We start from the raw sequence: 22,024 nt of genomic DNA, 5'->3' as shown, positions 1-22,024 counted from the left end.
ATGATAGGTCTCCTGGCCGCCACCATGAAGGGTAGCATCGTCTCCGTCTGCTGCTTCGTCTCCCTGCTGCTTTTGTGGGCCACAGCAGGTAAGACCTCCCAACAAAACCTTCTTATCAATGCGCACAGGTGGGTCAGTCACCTGAATGTGATATGATTGACAGCGTCCACGTTTCCATCTAGAACCGTCCACTGTTGCTCAGTTACAAGACAGTGGCGGAATGCCAGCATGAGGCGCTATTTAAAATCCATGTCGATTTTCAACAGTAGCCAAAATGGAACTGTATAGTGCCACTTAGCAGTTTTTTTGACGACGATACTAGTGCAGCGTGTTCTACCGGAAACAAATTCCTTGTGTGTTCTACATACTTGGCAATAAAGATTATTCTGATTTATGTATTTGCCAAGTTTTCCGCTGCCAATTATGACAGTGTCGAGGAGGATCAAGACAACTTCTATAGTGTCTTTCTAACATTGGCGTATAACGCTTGGGCCCGCAGCCCCAAGCCATCCACACAGGGCCGTGCCCTTGTGCGTCACCCTTGCCCCGTCCTTGGGATGGCGTTGAGCTTTCGAGCAGCCCATCGCCAGGGCATTTTTATTCCAGGCGGGCAGTCAGGTGTCTAAGATTGGAAGGCGTCCTGAAACCCAACACTGTAGTCCACTATAGTTCCTCCTCCCACCCTGGCCTCCCCATTGCTAGCCTTTAGAGACGCTCGCTGCACAGCTGCTGTCACTCTGCACTGTCACAATCACAATTTATTCCCAGCCGTTGGCCTTGTAGGGACATGCCTTCTCCTGGCAGGAGGGGCAACGCTAGCTGTAGCGTGCCCGTTAGGTCGCAGTGCCATACAGGTGTTTCGTACACACCCCTTGCACCTTTTTTCCCCTATTTGTGGTGCTTGCCTAGTCTGATGTCATACATACCATTGAGAAAAGCATTCGAGGCTATCAGATGGCATCGCTTTGAAGAAATCAAGAGACTTGCTTGTCTGGTCCTTCAAATCAGATGTGGGGAACACCGATCTTCTTTTCCTTTTGGCTTTTCCATTAAAGGGGTCGCCACAGAGAATCCCTGTCCTCCATCTGAACACCAATACGTTGTAAAAATTATTTGGCATCAGTCATACAAACAGATGATAATTTGTAACCGTTTTATGCACCCTAGAAACGGCAAGGGTCTCAAAGTCATTTTTTTTTGCTGCGGGCTGAATTGTAGTTATGGTTTCCTCTCAGAGACCGTTGTGAATTTTGGGAAGTCGTTAGAATGTTTCAGACCCTACACATCTTACATGTAGAGTGCACAACAAATTAATGAATAAGTAGTTTTCACATTTGAAATAAATGCAGTGATACCTTGGTTTACGAACTTAATTGGTTCCCAGGCAGTGTGTAAGGTGAAAAGTGTGCATCCCAAAAATAAATTTCCCATAGGAAACCATTAAAATGAGAATAATCCATTCCCAGGTCCCCATGAAACATAATTTTCTAATTTTCTAAGCCTTAAAACGACACAAAATATACCGTATTTTATGTATAATAATGTGCTATGGTATTATAATTAACGAAATAAACTGTACGATATAATAAAGTCGTTTTATTGACCTTTGTGATGGCTTGATGGAATGGAGTGGCCGGTTTCATCAGCATTAAACATATGATGAGGAACATAGCCTTCTTTCACCATCTTGAGGAATGATCCCTTGGAGGTGCTTTCCCTGCGATAATTTGACCTTTTTCCTCATCAATTGTGTTCTGTTTAACTGGGTTGATAGCTTTTTGCATCAAGTGTACAGATGGCTTGTGTGGGTTATTTGTGTAGCCTGATTGATGGGATATTTTAACCTTGCAGTCTACACTCTGCTTTTGAACTAACAAAGTTGAAACGAGTCCAAATTCCACTTTTTTCTATCCATTTTCTCACCATTTCACTTTTTTTTTTGTTTCAAGCTCTGTCGTCTCCCTTTTCTGTGTGTGTGTTTTCTCACTCGCTCTTTCTGTCGTCTGGCTGTCTCTTTAATGTTTAACCCCCCCCTCCACCCACTGCTGCGTTCTTGTCCAATCACGTGGCTTTAACCGAAGACGCCATTTTGTTTTTTGGAGAACGGCCTCACTCTCTCTCTCTCTGTAACCCCCGCCCCCTCACTGCTGCATTGTTGACCAATCACGTGGCTTTAACCGAAGACTGGGGGCGGGGAATAGAGGACAAAACAGTCTGCCACCATTTTCTTGTTAGGAGAACGGGCTCGTTCACGAACGACACATCACTCATTGTGGCAGCTCTGTGTGTATCCCAATAAATAGTCCGTAAGCCAAGGAGTTCATAAACTGAGGTATCACTGTAATAATAATAATAATATTAATAATACATTTCATTTATAAGCATCTTTCAAAACTCTCAAGGTCACTTTACAGGATACATTTTACTGTGGGTGAGCAGCGGCAGCCACACGCCCCAGCTTTCACTCAACCCGGAAGTAACTCAAATAGATAGAAAGCTAGCTAGCTAGCCAATCAATAATGACTGTTATTGTGGTTTATATGGGACAATTTGAAATTTTTGTTCGGATTTTAGCAAGCATTATGACACCTGTGCTGTAAGCCAAGGGTGTCAAACACATTTATTTGTTTGAAAATAAACTACAAATCGGCCCGAGACAAATAAATCATTATGGAATTTCACAAGTTTGATTTGCTTTCGCAGGCTTAATAAAATGATGTGACTGGCCGGATTTGGCCTTGACTTTGATACCTGTGCTCTAAGCAGATAACACGATAGTAACCTCTGTCCCTGAAACGGTTGAATTTGTGTTTGAATAAAAAAAAAGTAACTGCAACACAATATTCAGAAAAAGGACACCTTTATTTTTCTTTCAAAAGAATTTTAGGGGTTCAATTCCAGCTTCGGATTTTTTACTAGTTTACTTGTTCTCTCCGTGCTTGTGTGGGTTTTCTCCGGTTTCCTCCTACATTCCAAAAACGTGTGTGAGTGTTAGTGTGAATTGTTCATTTATGTGTGCCCTCCGATTGGCTGGTTAACCGGTTCAGGGTATCTCCTGCCGAGAGCTGGGATAGGCTCCAGCCCCCTCCCCCTCCCCCCCCCGGATACCCAAGTGAGGATAAAGAGGTTCAGAAAATGAATGATTTACGTAAATAACATTAAAGCATCATCCGCTGACTAAAGCCTGATGTGTTGATGGTCACCACTGGTTACTTGGATGACTTTTCCACTTCAACAAGATTCCTTGGCAATGTCCAAGATGAACAAGATGTCTTTTAAATATGATTGATACCTTAGATGGGTAGGTAGCATCATATGTTTTCCCTTCTTGTTGTGCTCACGGTATCGTCCCGCCCCTTTGATGATCAGCACTGGCACCATTATGTAACCTCCATTGGAAAATTGATGTCTACCGAGAGCGGAAGTGGAAAATGAAAGGTGATGAGCCTTCCATGTGAGCCCCCCAGAGGACTGAGGAATGAGCGGGCGATCCCTATGACGGCAGTCGGTCAGTGGGAGGGTTTGCCAATGCAGATTTTCATCTTTGCTTCTTGTCTTTAGTTTCAGTCAAAAAAGTTTAAATATGAGTGTTTAGACGCTATAGCAACAAAGGAGCTGGTTGATGGATGGTGATCAATTCACGATGAAGAGGCCTTAAATACTTTATTGTTGCTTCCAGTTGGCGTTTACTGTCTAAATCAGGGGTGTCAAACTCATTTCGCATCGCGGGCCACATACGACCTAGGGAGATGTCAAGTGGACCGGCCCATTAAAATTATACCATACTCTGCTAAAAATAGCAAAAATATCATGTCTTTCCTTTGTTTTGGTGTAAAGAAGCACAAGAACATTGGGAAAATATTGACATTTAATGAACTGTCCTTTTACAAAACATTTCATGAAACACCTTATATTTCCTGAGACAAATGTGCAATTTACTTTTTTCATTCACAAATATGCATTGCAACTGATCCCACTGATTGTACAAAGGCACAAAACTTTAATTGGTACAGAAAAATATAGTAATGCACTTTAAGATTAAATGAGACTTTTAAAGAAAGGAATTTTTAAATCACTTACACATACGCATAAAAAATCTAAATGTAATCCCTGCGTACACCTTACAAAATAAGGAGAGTGATTTTAAATGTGTAATGAAAAAAGTGTTCACCTGTCCTGTAAATCTGTAAACTTCATACATGAAACATACATACACATACAATACATACATAAAATTTATGGAGTTGTATGAAGTAGAATTCCATCACAGAAGTTTTGTTTTGAAGCTGCTGACTAACATTAAAAAGTGGTATGGCAGGCTGTGGGTAATGTTGCTGTCGCTGAGAAGTTTGTCAAACTGACGATGGTTCAGACCTCTGGACCGGATGAAATTTACAGTGCGAACAACCACCTCCATGGCGTGGTCCATTTTCAGCGACTTGCAACACAATGCCTCCTGGTGCAAAATACAGTGAAATGTCCAGAAACGATCTCCTCCATTAAGGGCTTGTGCTTTGTCTTTGAACTTTGTCGCGACACCTGCTTTCTTTCCGACCATGGATGACGCGCCGTCTGTAGCCAGGCTGACAGCGCGGGACCAGTCCACTCCAAATCTGTCCAATACAGCAACGACAGAGCCGAAAATGTCCTCGTCTGTTGTGGTGTCCATCATTAGCACCAACTCAAGAAACTCTTCAGTAACTTGTCAATGTCTCATCAACTCCTCTAATAAATATGGCCAGTTGGCCCACGTCTGTGATGTCAGTGCTCTCATCAATTGCCATGGAAAATGCAATAAATCCTCTGCTATAGTATTCATCGTCAGGCTAATATTGTCAAAAGCTTGTCGCTTCTTGGAACATACAAGTTCAGCCGCCTTCATCATGCATCGTTTAACAAAGTCACCGTCGGAATACGGCTTCGATGCTAATGCTATTTCGCTAGCAATTAGGTAGCTGGCTATAACCGCTGCTTCACTGACTTCTCGGCTCCGGATGAAAGACCGAATGACTGCTGTTTCCTCAGACCCGCCAGAAATTCGTTAATCTTTTCTCTTCTCAGTTGTCCTTGCAACCCGTCATATTTTTCGCTGTGATGAGTCTCGTAGTGGCGCCGAATATTGTAAAGAATAATTGCTTTAGTTGAGACATTAACACACAAACAATGAACAAGATACACCTTTCATTCATTTTGTTGAGGCAAAGGTAATCTGTTGGTACCCAAGTTCTTTAGAAAAAAGCTTAAACTTCACGTTTTGAAATATCAGCAATTAGAAGAAAGACATTAAAACGAGAGATACGCTGTGTTGTCACAGTAGTTTACTGTACATTATACAGTATTTTTGCACGAGTTAATATAATTTGTACCTTTTTAGGGTAGACCTGATAAAAATGATCCCAGGGGATATTCTCTTTATGGATGGTGCTTCCAATACATAACAAATAATGAGTTTTAACACCACAAACATTAAGACGCGCAAATTGGATGCATAATGACAACTCCCGACCCCTTCCAAGGACAGCAATGGTGTCCTCTGATGTCAGATCAACGCCTCGGCAGTGAGAGCTTTTGCCATTTGTTACTTTGTGGGTGGTCGAAGCTTCCGAAGACGATCCTTCGTTGCCAGTAGCATCTTTTTGTTAGGGAGGAAATTTTCTCTAGTCACACGGAAGTAGAAGAGAGTCAAATTCATACGAGTGGATTTCTCCCTACTTGTCCACATGCAACGAGTCCAAACTTAAAATAGGAAGCTCTGCACCTCCTCCAATGTGTGTCTGTCTGCTTCTTGACCCATTGTGACGCTATTTCTGACCTATGGGGGAGTACCAGTTCCATTAGCTGGGGGGCCACCTGTTACCATCCGAGCGTGGCCTCTCGTCATCGCGGGAGTCCACGTCCATACACGGTGAAAAGGGATTTTAGAACCATAAGGAAATTTGAGTTAAATTATAGATTTTATTATTGTTCACAATTGTATCATTAGATTTAGAAAAGGCGCAATCTGTTTCATTTGATTGCTTTATTACTTAAGGTAAATTTATTTGCTATCTTAAGGTGTCTGGGCTCCATTTCTCATCCTGTCTAGCTAGTTAAGTCTATGTTGACATAAGCAGCATAAGGAAGACAGTACGGCATGGAGCAACAACGTTTATCATTTTAACTAACTGCCATTCAAATTCAGGAATGGCAAAGCATGACGTTGAGCGCCATTCCCGAATTTGTTCGAGTTTTGGGTTTTCATGCTGGGGTGGGATAAAGCACTGGTCAGACCTCTGGCAATGTTTTTTCCCTCCCCGAGGGGGCAGCACTTTCCTTTTCTACAGCTGCCCCCATTTCAAGGTCAGATAAATCCAGAACTACTTAACTTAGGAATTAACTCTTTCTTTCTGATAAAAGAAGAAAGTCTATGATTTCTTACGCTGCATTGAATGTTTATGTAGTCCTAAAGCTCAATATTTTTGGGCCCTGCAATTTGAGTGAAAATGACAAAAACCATCAGACAGTCACAAAACACATCGTCTGGCAGTGAATGAGTTAATTGTGTAACGACAACTTAGTGATTATTAAATTATTGTTTTTTTGTTGCAGATTTGGAATGAGATGCAAGAGAGTACCTCAATAAATAACATTTTAAGAGTTATTTTTTTGTGAAATAATGTACAATAATAATAATATACCATAAATTATTCATGTTCTTCATCTTCTTCTTCTTCTTCATAATAATAATAATAATAATAATAATAATAATAATAATAATAATAATAATAATAATAATACATTTCATTATAAAAGTGCCTTTCAAAACTCTCAAGGACACCTTACAGTCACAGGACAAGTGTTGGCTTCTTGTTGAACAATTTTGTGCTGTTCCTCAATGGCATTGTTTGTAAGCAAATACTGAAAAAAATACTGACATGTTGATTATTGTCTTGTTTTTTTTCAATCACTGTGTTGTTGGGTTAGGATCTATTATACACACCTTGAAATAGTTTTGTCAACAATTACATCTCTTCTGAGGACATGCTTTGCAGAACAACATACAGTATTTTGTTTGTATTTGAAATATGAATTATTTTTCATCTGGTTAGGAAGTGTATGTGGTTCTCTGAGCCCCATCCCCACCCTTGAGTAAGACTGGTGAAAGATTGTAGACCTCTCTTTATTTGCCCAAAGCCACTTTCAAGTGACTGCTTGGGTTGAACAGTTTTGGGGGTTTTCTACCGAGGGAAATTGAGTCGGTGGTTGCTGACAGTCAGTCGTTGTGAGACCTATTGTGGCTCAATATTACTTAACATAGAAGGCGCAGGGGCGGCGCGGTAGTCGAGTGGTTATCACGCTGCTAGCACCTCTACTTCGCAGTGCAGAGGTTGCCAGTTCGCGTCCCGCTCCGGCCTCCCTGTGAGGAGCTTGCATATTCTCCCCAGGACCGCGTGAGTTTTCTCCGGGTCCTCCGGTTTCCTCCCACATTCCAAAAACATGCATGGCAGGCAGATTGAACACTCCAAATTGTCCCTCGGTGTCAGTGTGAGAGTGACTGTTCAATGTCTTTGTGTGCCTTGCTATTGGCTGGCAACCAATTCAAGGTGTCCCCCGCCTATTGCCCGAAGACAGCTGGGATAGGCTCCAGCACCCCCCGTGGCCCTAATGAGGATAAAGCAGTACGGAAAATGGATGGATGGATATAAAGTGCACCAACCGGTATCTAAAACGCAGGGTCATCTTTTGAAGAAAATGAAGGCTTTTGGGTGCGCCTTATACACTGGAAAATACGGTAGTTTTATCATAGAAATACTCTAAAAATGGGAAAAGGAAAAAGGTTTAGCTTTAAATAGACCTGTTTGAATGTGGTTAAAATTAGACAAACTCCCTGTCCCTCATCCAGTGGAACCCCTACAAACCTGCCAGCTGCTTGTGGTGGTGACTCTTAATTTAATTTACCTTCACTGTGCAGCAGTGCAACCTGATCCCATAGGGTGTTAGTTTAAAGGTTGCTGTAAGGGTTTGCGTATCCATCCACTGAGTACGAATGTATGCCTCTTGCTCAATCAAGTCATGAGCGATTTTTCTAGTGTCATCGACACACAGAGGACAGGAGTACAATATACATGTATGTATGTATGTATGTATGTATGTATGTATGTATGTATGTATGTATGTATGTATGTATGTATGTATGTATGCATGCATGCATGCATGCATGCATGTATGTATGTATGTATGTATGTATGTATGTATGTATGTATGTATGTATGTATGTATGTATGTATGTATGTATGTATGTACATAGTGTAAATGTTACTTACAATACCAATCAGGTTATGTTGAATGCACTTCCAAAAGATGACGCTGATCTTCTAAAGAAGAGTCATGAACCGGTTGTGCCGATGCCTGCCAGAATGTTTTCTGCAAACGATGCAGTCGTGTGGCAACGGCCTTGGTGACAACACGTCATGGTCCCGGGCAGCAAATGTTGGGTGTTTAACTCCCCCTGGTGCCCTCGGGCTTCATTTTGTGCGCTGATGCAAGGCCCTTTGATTTTTCTGAATGTAGACCTAATCTGAAGACCTCAACACACTGTGGTCCACCCAAGAGAGCCACGTGAAATGATGGGATTTGGAGTGAGCACTGTGTTCTACAGGTAGACACCTCTCATGTTGTATCAATTTATGACGTGAGCCGTCTAATCGTTGGTTTGATATTAATATATAGTATTTGATCTTAGATGATATTGGATGGTCTGATTTGCTGTTTCAGTATGTATTATAATACAATATACGCTATACATTTTGGGTTTTGCATTTTATATTGTAGTACAGTACACTTTATGAGCACAGCTTCCGTCTGACTGCTGTATATTACCGTTGCTAACGACATGGCTCTTTGTGCTTTTATTCTGGTCCCTCTCTTGTCCCCCTCTTGTTTCCCTTGTTGTCACGTTGTATTTGTGGAAACATTAGCCTGTTTCATTTTTAGCAGCTTGACTTAGGGAGAATCAGAAGTGCACCCTGTCCTTTCTCGACTCACTTACGCCGCACCTAAAAGCTGCCATTGGGGGTGCACCTACTGCACGTTTGGCTCATGTCAGCCAGACTGTCTTTCCTTTACTATGCCTCGCCATGCTCAACTTCCCATCCACCCTCTCTCTGACTCTCTCTGACTCTCTCTAACTATCTCTGTCTCACTCTCACTCACTCACTCACTCACTCACTCACTCACTCACTCACTCACTCACTCACTCACTCACTCACTCACTCACTCACTCACTCACTCGCACGCTCAACCATTCTCTGACTATCTCTCTCTGACTCTCTCTCCCTCACGCTCTCCCTGACTCTCTTCCTGACTCACTCCCTGTCTCTTTCTCTGACTCTTTCTCTGACTCTTTCTCTGACTCCTTCTCCGACTCTCTCACTCTGACTTTCTCTCTCTCTGACTCTCTCTCTGACTCTCTCTCTGACTCTCTCCCTGACTCTCTTTCTGACTCTCTCCTTGACTCTCTCCATGCCTCTCTCCCTGACTGTCTCCCTGACTCTCTAACCTGACTCTCTCACTGACTCTCTAACCTGACTCTCTCCCTGACTCTTTCTCTCCGACTTTCTCTCTCCCTGACTCTCTCCCCGTCTCTTTCTCTGACACTATCTCCGACTCTCTCTCTGACTCTCTCCCTGACGATCTTCCTGACCCTCTCTCTGTCTCTCTCCCTGACTTTTTCCTCTGACTCTTTCTCTGACTCTTTCTGTCTGACTTTCCCTCTCCGTGACTGTCTTCCTGACTCTCTCCCTAACTAGCTCCCAGTTACTCTCGTTGACTATTTCCCCAACTCTTTCTCCGACTCTTCCTCCGACTCTCTCTCTCTCTCTCTCTCTCTCTCTCTCTCTCTCTCTCTCTCTCTCTCTCTCTCTCTCTCTCTCTCTCTCTCTCTCTCTCTCTCTCTCTCTCTCTCTCTCTCTCTCTCTCTCTCTCTCTCTCTCTCTCTTTCTCCGACTCTCTCTCTCTCTCTCCGACTCTCTCTCTCTCTCTCTCTCTCTCTCTCTCTCTCTCTCTCTCTCTCTCTCTCTCTCTCTCTCTCTCTCTCTCTCTCTCTCTCTCTCTCTCTCTCTCTCTCTCTCTCTCTCTCTCTCTCTCTCTCTCTATCTCTGTCTCTCTCTCTCTCTCAGACTTTCTCACTCTCTGACTCTTTGTCTCTGACTCTCTCCCTGACTTTCTCTCTGACTTTCTCCCCGACTCTTTCTCTGACTCTTTAACTGACTCTTTCTCTGACTCTCTGGCTCACTCGCTCAATCACTCACTCTCTCTCTCCAGCATATTCTGTCATGTGAGGCTAAGTATAGCTGATAAAAGACAGATGAGGGCACTCTTTTATCTTTGCTGCAAAGCCCATTGTGATACCGAACAAATATTTGTTTATTTTCAGAAGGTTGTGTTCTAAATGAAGAGTGCTGCGTAATAACAGCTGTGAGCTAAATCATCCGAGAGCTTCTCTACTGGACGTGACACTTGGGATTCTCTGATTCTCCCTTACATGTGTCCTCACTGGACAATTGCTTAAGGACAGACATATGAACTGTACGGACAATTTGAGCTCATGGGGAGATGATGCAATTTTGGAAATGATAATAGATATTTAAATTCTAGATGCAGGCAAAAACAACACTCACTGGATGGCTTGTGCTTTTGCGATAATGGTCAACGCAGAATAATTTGCCCCAAATTCTCCATTGTTGGATCATAACTGGCTTTGCTCTGTTTCACAGAAGAAGAGGAAGACTTCACGTCCGTCCTCCGAGATAAATCCCACATCGAGGAGACGCTTCGATTTGCCACCGAGGAAAAAGCAGCAGACTATGCAGGTGATAAATTGAGCGGTCGCTCCAATGCAGCATATCCAGCAGGTGGCGCTGTTGGGTTTGCTCTGATGAAGAAAAGTGCAAACCTGTGCAAAAAATATACTGTATCAGTATTATATATATTGGCCTCCCTCCACTAGATGTGTGATCTCATGGCGTAATCCACAGGTGTCAAAGTCAAGGCCCACGGGCCAAATCTGGACTTCGACATCAATTTATGTGGCCCGCGAAAGCAAATCAAACTAGTGAAATTCCATGATGCTTGCTAAATTCCAAAACAAAATTTAAAATTGTCGTATGTAAACCACAATAAGAGTCATTATTTTTTACTTCAAATTTGAAAACTTCATTAATTTATTTTGCGCTCTATATGTAATATGTGGAGGGGATGAAACATTCTAATAGCTTCCCCAAATTCATAATGGCCCTCAAGAGGAGACCGTAACGACAATGTGGCCCGCAACAAAAAAATGAGTTTGACACCCTTGCAGTGTAAGCAGTTGAACGCTGTGGCTAACAAAAAAAAGCAGTGGCTACTAAAATAATGCGTTATACCTGCCCATTGTTGAAGATTTTGTGATGTTTTTATGTTCACTGCAACTTGAAGCTTTCAATAGACGTTGATGTGATTGTGCAACACCATCGGTGTCTTTTCCCACGGAAATAAAGGCAAAGACTCATACACTGTTTTCTTGTTTCTCCAGCGGCTGTGCAGAGGCTACGGAAGATCTACCATTCCTCCATCAAGCCCATGGAGCAGGCCTACAAGTACAACGAACTGAGGCAACACGAGATCTCAGGTGCCGTCAAAGGCCTTCGGGCTGTTTTAATTAATTTTATTTATTTATTTATTTATTTATTTATTTATTTATTTTGTCATGTTGTTTGGTATGGGTCTGTTTTCTTGGGATTGATAATGTGACTGGTTAGTTTGAAACACATTTTTTACACTTTCAGTTATTTGATTAATTGACTTCATTCTTTATGCTGGGGTGGGGAATATGCAGCAGATGCGCCATCTAGACCAGAGCTCCCCAAACTTTTTTGTGCCACGGACCGGTTTAATGTCAGACAATATTTTCACTGACCGGCGGATAAATACAACAATATAAAATGATACGACAGGCATGGAAACTGTTTTTTCTTTCTTTTAAATATAATAATAAACGTGAATCCATTGTGTATTTTTATCTAACTTTATTAGCAGAGTCCTGGTAACATCGGGGCAACAACATATGTAACATCGTCTCTGCCTCTTAACGCTCAATGGTCACCATGGTAATGTTTAAACGTGCCTTCAAAATAAGATACACCACAAAAACAAGTGCAAAGCGCAAGAAAAAAAAAACTCACTACAACTGAATCAGTGGGACCCCTGAGCTTGTTTCTCTGCAACGAGAGGGTCCCATCTAGGGATAATGTGAGACAATTACACCCGAAGTGTCTTGCTTATGTCCAGTCTACTCCGTAGTTTTGTTTTGATTGCTGTCACTGCAGAAAACCCCGCTTCACACAAATAAGATGTCAGAAACTGCAACAAGGTTTTCAGTGCTGTTGTGGCGATCTCGTGGTATTCTGCCCTCACTTTAAGTTGTTGTCTCAAACATACTTTTAAATCCGCCATCATTTGCGAACTCCAGCAGTTGTTCTTCCTTTCTCACAGGCATGCTGGATTCACCTGGTTTGTTGGCAAATGGGTTGCGGATCCATTCCTTGTCATTTCGTGGGTCTTTTGTGGCTGGGAAGTAGCGCTCGAACTCTTTTAAAGGACAACCGACGTCTCCGGACAAGTTGTGTCCATAATTTGTAAAATGGCTTCAAATGACTTCTACTGAGCATATTTTACAAAGATTCCACCGCATATAGCTACATTTTACGTTTTAAGACTCGCGCTGAATATTCAGGAAGTCTTGTTTTTGAGTTGGTGACGAGTCCGTACGTGACGTCACTAAAGGACCGCCCTTTACCATAAAAAAGACGCATTGTAGCGGTCCTTCCGTCTCGTCAATGTATTTTGCTGTACTTGTTTGGTCTGGGGACCTCGTGTTGCACCCAAAAGCCGCCAGAAGCCCAGAAGAGGGCGTCCAAGCGCCATATAACGAATTTATCAGCCTGTGCAAACGGAAGTGGCCACAGCATGTCGCCATTTTGTGCCTCTTTTTTTGGGTGAGAGATTTTCCCCCAATGTTGCCTCAAAATGGCAAAAATAAATTCTTTAATCGATTGCAAACATGTCTGCTTTCCTCTTCCGAACTATTTGAATCATATTCATAACTGGATGTGTAACAAGAAAGGATATTCTCCGAATCTGAAGCCATTGTTTTGATTCACTAGCAATGCAAGACGTCTTGGCGTGACGTCACAAACTGAGGACGGGACTTTCTGAAAATGCCCAATTCGCAGCTCAATTTTTTACAGATTTTGGACACTTTAAGTCATTTCTATTGGTGTTTTGCATTTGACTAAAAATATCATACTGCGTGTTTTGGGTATCTTAGATGCTATAAAACGTTTTTTCTGATGTCAGTTAAAAAACAAAAAAGTGACGTCGGTTGTCCTTTAATCGCAAAGACAGGTACTCAGTCTCTTCCAAAAACCCCGCCAATCAATGTTTGAAACATGTCAAATACACTGCTATTCACGCGCCGTCCCCACAAATCCAGTTTGGCTTTAAATGCAGCTACTTCATCAGCCAACTTGAAGACAGTTGTCATTTTCCCCTGTAGTGACAGATTGTGTTCGTTGAGCAGGTTGAACAGTGGCGGTCCGTGCATTTCACACCTAGGCCTTCAGTGAAGTCCTACTTAGTCCGACTTGAACAAATATCCCTCGTAATACCATAATTTATGACACAACGGCTGGAGATATCATTTACAAAAGCACACGCATGCAGTACTGGGCGTGGCATCACGTTAATCGTCTACAACACAGGCTATTTTCCGGAGCAATTACACATCAATAAATCTGCATCAGCAATTACAACTTGTCACTATACGTGATACTGCAAACACTTAAATAAAAGGAAATTTAAAATAATTTGTCCACAAAGTTTTATTAAGTCCACCAAGAATATGCAATCTTTAACAAGATTTTACGCTAAATTACAAAATGTCAGTTTAATACAAGAAAAACAACAAGACGTTCACAAAACGAACTATTTGTTGAAAATAAAAGTAAACAAATGTTTTTCATTTGTTCTTGAGAATAGGCTTACCTACATGCGACAGCGAGATGTCCTCTCCTTCAGCCATTGTGGGTTAAAAAAAGCGAATAGATATACTTGGTTTTTCTGCTAAAGTTTCCGGGTCTGATCTGTTGTAGCTTGGTTGATTTGCATCGCTCTGCCTCCGCTGAGGGCTGAGGTAAAGTGAGTATCCAATCACAGGACGCGTACATGTCATGTTCAACGCGAGGCCCTCTAGCTGGCCTTACTGTGCCAACTCGTGATCTGATTGGCTATCGCAACTATATATCAACTACATGTGCCCGTTCATGTACAGCGCACAGACGCCCTCACTGTTGATTCTGAAGGCGTCGGTCAGATTTCATACAGCCTGGCGACACAAGCTAGCTGAATTCTGATTGGATTAAAAACTCTGACCTAAAACTACAACACTGAAAGGAGCATAACCAAATGGATATAATATAACATCAGGAAAACAGTATGTAGAATAATTATATATATATTTAGAAAAAATACTTTTTTAATGAAATTGACTTTTATTATAATTATGATAATGATGTCTGATTATGTTAGGCCAGCAGAGAAGGCCTTGCTGGCTCTGACGGCCCACCACTGAGGTTGAATATGTCTCACAAGTAAGCGAGCTTTGCGAGCCATTCCTCTTCACGTAAATGCGCTGCAAGCGGTGACTTTTCATTTTTCAAAATAAAACATAGTTCGGACTCAGATAACAAATAAAACGGAAATTATGTAAATTATTTATTCTTTCTTCGCGGCCCGGTACCAAATGACCCAAGGACCGGTACCGGTCCGCGTCCCGGGGCTTGGGGAACCCCGATCTAGACCATTTAGTTTGGCCCACTTTGCTATCATAAAACCCGCTAGGGTCAAATGAATATAAATGATCATGATATATGAATTGGGCGGCCCGGTAGTTGAGTGGTTAGCACAGGAAAACTTCACAGTGTAGAGGTCGCCGGTTCACTGTGTGGAGTTTTCATGTTCTCCCCGGACCCGCTTGGGTTTTCTCCGGGTCCTCCGGTTTCCTCCCACACTCCAAAAACATGCATGGCAGGCAGATTGACCACTCCAAATTGTCCCTAGGTGTGAGTGTGAGAGTGACTGTTGTACGTCTTTGTGTGCCCTGCGATTGGCCTGAAACCAATTCAGGGTGACCCCCGCCTTGTGCCCGAAGACAGCTGAGATAGGTTCCAGTACCCCCCGCGACCCTAATGAGGAATAAGCGGTACGGAAAATGGATGGATGGATGGATATATGAATTGTAGCTGTCATGAATTTGAAAAAAATGTTCCCCACTCCCAGCATTGAATTTTACATCCTACCTCTATGTATCCAAGTGCATATTTTCATTCATTTCATGACACTTACAAAAATACATTTAAAAAGCCTGTCTTTTTAAATGAATTTTCTTCATCTTAACTCCAAAATCATTTTTTTTCAAATGTCTTTGTAATCAGGCGTTGAGACTGAAACTAATTCAGGCTCACAGTCACCCTTATTTTTCAATGCCTCTCCCGGCTCCCCTTTCCCATCCCTCCACCTAACAGCCTACCCTGGACGAACCCTGGGGGACCCAGCCACAGGTGGGTGCGGCTGGGGCTTACCTGTGCATGGCACTGCCTCAAGTGCTCAGCCCCTTCCTGGCCCACCCCTCTCATTTGCCTTGACGTCACCGGCCACAATGTCAGATACACAACCGATCACATGGCAAAATTAGAGCTCTGTGCAGTTCTCGTACTACATCTTATTGATTTGTTACGTAATGTTGTGGCCAGTTTTTAGAGAAAAATATTTCTTGTGATGGTGCAAAATGCGAGGGGCTTGCATGTGCATTTCTGGCTTGAGCAAAGTATAAAATGGGTTTGGACACCGACAGCCACACAAACACCGACACCTATACCCACACTCGCACAAGACGTCACACTGTGATGGGAAGTGCTACTTGCATTGCAGCTTTGTGCTCTGTATTTACTGCTTTTTAGACATAACAGTGTGGGATTTAATGATTTTTTTGACTGTGCTTTTCAAACTGCTCCATAGCCTTGATTCGTTTAGGGTTCCTAGTATATGTTTCCAGATTTTTTTGGCCATCCATCCATTTTCCAGACCGCTTAATCCTCATTAAGGTCGTGGAGGGTGCTGGAGCCTATCTCAGCCATCTTCGGGCACTCGGCGGGGGACACCCGGAATTGGTTGCATGCCAATCACAGGGCACACAGAGCCAAACAACTATCTGCACTCACACTCACACCCAGGGACAATTGAATCAACCTGCCATGCATGTTTTTGAAATGTAGGAGGAAACCGGAGGACCCAAAGAAAACCCACGAACATGCAAACTCAACACAGGGAGGCCGGGCCGAGTAATGAACTCTCGCCCTCTGCACTGTGAAGTCAGCGTGCTAACCACTCGACCACCCAGCCGCCCTCATTTTTTTGGGATCAAATGCAATTTTCAAAATATCAAAAAAAAAGTGTGGTGTTTTGTGTGTGTGTGTGTGTGTGTGTGTGTGTGTGTGTGTGTGTGTGTGTGTGTGTGTGTGTGTGTGTGTGTGTGTGTGCGTGAGCCTCGACACACATTATCCCCTGATTGTAAAGTGTCCTTGAGAGTTTTGAAAGGCGCTTAGAAATTATTCTGAGATGAATGCCAGAAAACCCATCCTCAGGCATTTTGTGTTCAAAGAATTGTTTGCCGCAACGCAGCTACAAGGTACAAGGAATCCAAAACGATTTTGTAAACATCGACATGGACATGGACATGGACATGGACATGCAACAACATCTAAACCCCTCATATGAATGATAAAAATAAAGCATAGCATACATATCACAATTGCTTTAGCAATTAAAAAATATATGTCATAACCGGGGCGGCCCGGTAGTCGAGTGGTTAGCACACCGGCTTCACAGTGCAGAGGTCGTGGGTTCGCGTCCTGGTGTGGAGTTTGCATGTTCTCCACGGACCTGTGTGGGTTTTCTCCGGGTCCTCCGGTAGGTGTGAGTGTGAGAGTGACTGTTGTACGTCATTGTGTGCCCTGCGATTGGCTGGCAACCAATTCAGGGTGTCCGCCGCCTCGTGCCCAAAGACAGCTGAGATAGGCTCCAGCAACCCCGCGACCCTAATGAGGAATAAGCGGTACGGAAAATGAGATGAGATGAGAGAGAGATGTCATAACCGCCTCCCCGAAACGGTCCCAGGTGGGATAAAATGTTTGCTAACTCTGCGCTCCTGGACTTGCTGTCATGGATTTGAGAAAGACCTTTGTTCTTGTCTTCTGTCCCCCAGATGGAGAAATCACATCCAAGCCCATGGTTCTGTTCCTGGGACCATGGAGTGTAGGAAAGTCCTCCATGATTAATTACCTCCTGGGCTTGAATGACAGCCCCTACCAGCTCTACACAGGTTGCCGACCTGACGTTGATCAATCGTTCATTTGTCAGCGATCCCATACATAATTGTGTTAATTGTCGCAATTGATCCGGAATCATCAGGAGCTGAGCCTACTACCTCTGAGTTCACCGTCATCATGCACGGCGAAAAGATCCGATCAGTGGAAGGCATCGTGATGGCGGCGGACAGCTCTCGTTCTTTCTCACCTCTGGAGAAATTCGGGCAAAACTTCTTGGAAAAATTGATTGGAATTGAGATGCCCCACAAGTTGCTGGAACGCGTCACTTTTGTGGACACGCCGGGAATCATCGAGAACCGCAAGCAGCAGGAGAGAGGTAAAGTGACGTTCAGCCCGCACGCGGGTGAAAAATCGTCCACAAATTGGTTATCTTCCATCCAGGCTACCCTTTTAATGATGTCTGCCAGTGGTTCATCGACCGTGCCGATCTGATCTTTGTGGTTTTCGATCCCACCAAGCTGGATGTGGGATTAGAGCTGGAGATGCTTTTCCGTCAACTGAAGGGGCGCGAGTCACAGATTCGTATCATCCTCAACAAGGCCGACAACTTGGCCACCCAGGATTTGATGCGAGTCTATGGGGCGCTTTTCTGGAGCTTGGCCCCCCTCATCAATGTGACGGAGCCACCCCGCGTCTACGTCAGCTCTTTCTGGCCCTACGACTACGCGCCGGACACCAGTCGCGAACTCTTCAAGCGGGAGGAGATCTCCCTGCTGGAGGATCTCAACCAGGTGATTGAAAACCGCATGGAGAACAAGATCGCGTTCATCCGTCAACACGGCATCCGCGTTCGCATCCATGGCCTCTTGGTGGACCGCTACGTCCAGACCTTCAAGGAGAAGATGAGCTTCTTCAGTGATCCGGAACTGGTCTTTAAGGAAATTGTGGACGACCCGGACAAGTTCTACATATTCAAATCCATTCTGGCCAAGACCAACGTTAGCAAGTTTGATCTCCCCAACCGCGACGCCTACCGTGACTTCTTCGGAATCAACGCCGTCACCACTTTCAAACCGTTGTCGTCCCAGTGCTCCTACATTGGAGGTTGCCTGCTGGATAAGATTGAGAAGGCCATCACCAATGAATTGCCCGCCCTCTTGAGCAGCATCAACTCGGGGAAACAGCCCGGTCTATCTTCCTGCGAGGCCACTGGCTGCGGAGAGAAGCCGAAAAACCGTTACCGGAAGAACTGAGATGAAGCACGACACTTTGAGCAGGAAGGAGGAAGGAAAGGAAAGGAAGGTGACAAAGGAGGTGAAGATAAAGACAGGGCTCTGATAACGGGCAGACCCGAATTCAGAAGACCTGCAATAACAAGGAGATGAGGAAACTGATATTAAAGCTTGATTTTCCTCAGGTGACCACGGGATGATCCGTTTTTGGGAACTGGGGGGGGGGGGGCGGTAAAGCAGATTGTGGGATGGGAGGCTCATTTTGAGAAGACGGCAGCTTGAGGATACAAGTGTTGATGAGGTCATATACTGGACTGTCTGGATTTTTTTTTTTGGGGGGGGGGGGGCACTGATGCACAATAACGGTGGGTGGGGGGAAACAGCCAGTCCGATAGCAGCCCACTTGTATGTGAATAAAAAGGAAATAAGAAAGAGGTGTTGTCACTTAGTGTTGTTATATCCTAAGGGGGAAAAACAGCTTTTACAGCAAGTCAATTCCAAAATGCTTCACTCTGAAGCAAACCTTTTGTGGGTGCTATACAAGCTTCTGTTTTGGATGTAGTTTGAGACTAACAGTTATTAACCTTGCATGACATTAGAGGCCTTTCTTAACTTTTTTGGGTGCATGTCCAAGAAACTCCAGAGTATTCCCCAACCTACCAGGCAACCAAGGAGGCCATTTACATCCACGCTCGGTGGTCTTGCACGTTGACAATCCGTGAAATGTGACGGAAGCTAAGCTCAAACGGTCATCAGAGTCTTCAGAGTGGGGTTATTGTTTTTTTTTAAACCTGGTCTTATTGTCTTTTTATTACTGTCAATTAGCCTGTCCAGATGATCACATTATGTAATGTGTTCTCGATGTTTTCTTTCAATGAGTAAGATTCCCATCTTGTTTTTTTTCTGTCTAAATGACAAAAAAGAACCACACTTAGATAATGTGGTTTGCAATTGTATTTATTTTCATGTGCCAATCTATTTATTTGTGTGTGTGTGGGAGGGGGGGGGCGGTGTGATACCCCATTTGACAAGGAAAAAATGGACAAGCATGTGTTTACTGCACTTAGTGGGTGTTTGTCTGTGTGTGTTTGTGTTGTGGCATAGCACAAACTGATGCCCAACTCTCTCATTACCAACCTCCGGTATTTCTCTCAATGCTGAAGTCAAATGCCAAATTCCTGTTTTTCCCTGTTTTCGTTGAATTTAGTGTTACACAGGATATTGTATTGCAGTTTTGGGTATGTCCACTAGAGAGTGCTCTGTCAAAGAGAAAAAAGAAGATCAGGTCACCCCCTTCTTCACACAGTTTTTAAGGCAATTGCGACATATGGTTGTGGGTCAAGGTGATTACGTATTGTTGTCCAATATCTTAATTGAGCTATGAATTTGATTTGGAATTCATTTGTGTCCCATTTTTATTTTGGTATAAAACTATCAAATCTAAATTATCATTTAGAAGCTTGATCGACAAGAATAAAGATTTCTAATCGACCAGGTCTAATCCGTGTTTGTGCTTTTTCTGTTTACATCAATCCAAGTGACATCGGTTAGTTAACCGGAACAGCTGTCAACATAATTTTCCATAACTAAACCCAGTGGCCCGTGTGTGTCAACCCTAGGCCTTCAGTAGTGCTACGTCTGAATCAATCCACAGCTGCGAGTGTGGTGTGATTTACTACACGTTCACTGGACTCTAGTGACTAGAGGATGCCGTTAGCCAGGAAATAACTTGTGACTAGCAGAAACTTAAGAAATACTGTCATTAAACTGGTTGAATTTTTACTATGAACGTGTGGATTCATGATAACCTCATAATATTGCAATATTATTTATTGGATTGGATTGAATTTGCCTTTATTAGTCTCACAGTGGAGAAATTTACATTTCACAGCAGCAAATCGATGAAAAGGTTTCTTCAGCCGTCATCTGTACTTCTTTGAAGGGGTCGGACGTTTCGCTTCTTATCCAAGAAACTTCATCAGCAAACTAAAGTCTTACTGGTAGTTTAGGCCCTATATATATTCCTACTGTCCAAACATGGCGGTGCCGGACTCTGCTATGATAGGTCCCTGCTCTCAGGTTGGGGTAGCAGACGACTACTCCCTGCGGATATAGGAATATAGGAACAATAGGAACTGATTGTTCCTATTGTTCTAACGACTGGCCTGATGGCCCCACTTTCTCCGATATCACCTCATCAGTATTGCTAATCGTATGTTGACTAAGTAAGCTGTTGTACGAACGATCCAAATTGAACCTCACCCCACCATATCGATTAAGTGACGGATTTAGCTGTTTTATGAAAATCGCTTCTTTTACTCCCCTTTCAAACCATCTATGTTCTTTCGCTAAGATTTTAACCTCATTGTTGTCAAATGAGTGGTTGCTAGCTTTTAGGTGCATATGTACTGCAGATTGAGGCCCACTAGTATTATCCCTGCGATGTTGATAGTCGTTTTTTGAGAATTTGTTTAGTTTCCCCAATGTACTGCTCTTTACAATTTTTATTCTTATAATGTATTGAATAAACTACATTACTTTGTTTTTCATTTGGCAGCCTATCTTTTGGGTGGACTAATTTTTGCCTTAAAGTGTTTATCGGTTTGAAATAAGTAGGAATTTTGTGTTGCCGAAGGACTCTTTGTAGATTTTCAGAAACTCCTGCAATGTAAGGTACTGATACTCCTCTCCTTTTTGTATCTTCAGAATTTTTGGTTTCATTCCCTCTTCTTTCTTTCTGACATTTGTTAAATGACCATTGAGGGTACCCACAGTTAGTGAGTGGTCTCCTGATATGTTTTGACTCCTTTTCTCTACCTTCGACGCTTGTTGGTATTAGTTTAACCCGATGCTGGAGGGTTCTGATGACTCCTACAGGTTTGTGTTGGAAAGGGTGGTTAGAATGGAAAAATAAGTATTGGTCAGTGTGCGTAGCCTTCCTAAAGACTTCTGTTTTTAGCGCTCTGTCCTCTTTTATAATTACTTTACAATCCAAAAAGGCTAGTTGGTTCTCTTTAATGTCCTTGCGAGTAAATTTAATGTTGATGTCTACCGAGTTTAGGTGATCTGTGAAGGATTGAATTTCTTGTTTTTTAATTATGACAAAAGTATAGTCCACATATCTAACCCAGTGTCTAGTTTCTGTCCCCGGGAAGGATGTGAGGGCCTGTTTCTCCATCTCTTCTATGTACAGATTAGCCACTATGGATGAAACTGGTGAGCCCATAGCACAACCATGAATTTGTTTGTAAATTTTTTCCCTAAATCAAAAATACGTAGTGTTAAGGCAAATTTCCAATTTTGGCACATCTGGTCCGGTTTAAATTTGGTTCTTTCATGCAGAGAAACGTCCGGCAGCAGTCTCGTCCTCACCACTGAGACTGCTGCTGG

At 43.1% G+C, this 22,024-nt stretch overlaps 1 protein-coding gene across 4 annotated transcripts; it reads left to right on the top strand.

The window, feature by feature from the left end:
• srlb (sarcalumenin b) lies at window positions 1-20,135 on the top strand. Of its 4 annotated transcripts, none has more exons than XM_089019214.1 (7): window positions 1-88; window positions 10,758-10,850; window positions 11,552-11,647; window positions 15,600-15,635; window positions 17,339-17,455; window positions 17,545-17,778; window positions 17,844-20,135. In XM_089019214.1, exons 1-7 carry the CDS (start codon window positions 1-3, stop codon window positions 18,653-18,655), a joined length of 1,476 nt encoding a protein of 491 aa, XP_088875340.1. In that variant the 3' UTR covers window positions 18,656-20,135. The 4 variants fall into 4 exon arrangements, with proteins under 4 accessions (XP_088875340.1, XP_088875339.1, XP_088875341.1 ...); XM_089019213.1 differs by having other exon boundaries at window positions 10,755-10,850; XM_089019216.1 differs by lacking the exon at window positions 1-88 and adding an exon at window positions 8,574-8,638 and having other exon boundaries at window positions 10,755-10,850.
• Window positions 20,136-22,024: the final 1,889 nt, after the last annotated feature.

The sequence above is a fragment of the Hippocampus bargibanti genome, linkage group LG17, assembly GCF_051943395.1.
Source record: "Hippocampus bargibanti isolate YZ-2025 linkage group LG17, ASM5194339v1, whole genome shotgun sequence".
In the NCBI taxonomy this organism is placed as follows: Eukaryota; Metazoa; Chordata; class Actinopteri; order Syngnathiformes; family Syngnathidae; genus Hippocampus; species Hippocampus bargibanti.
The sequence above is the reverse complement of the archived record's forward strand: the minus strand, read 5'-3'. Positions and strand labels throughout refer to the sequence as shown.

Coding starts and splice junctions, on each gene's coding strand:
- srlb (XM_089019213.1), top strand. CDS start 1: ATGATAGGTCTCCTGGCCGCCACCATGAAGGGTAGCATCGTCTCCGTC. Junction 10,851..11,551: donor AAAAGCAGCAGACTATGCAG/GTGATAAATTGA, acceptor TTGTTTCTCCAG/CGGCTGTGCAGAGGCTACGG. Junction 11,648..15,599: donor GAGGCAACACGAGATCTCAG/GTGCCGTCAAAG, acceptor TCCACCTAACAG/CCTACCCTGGACGAACCCTG.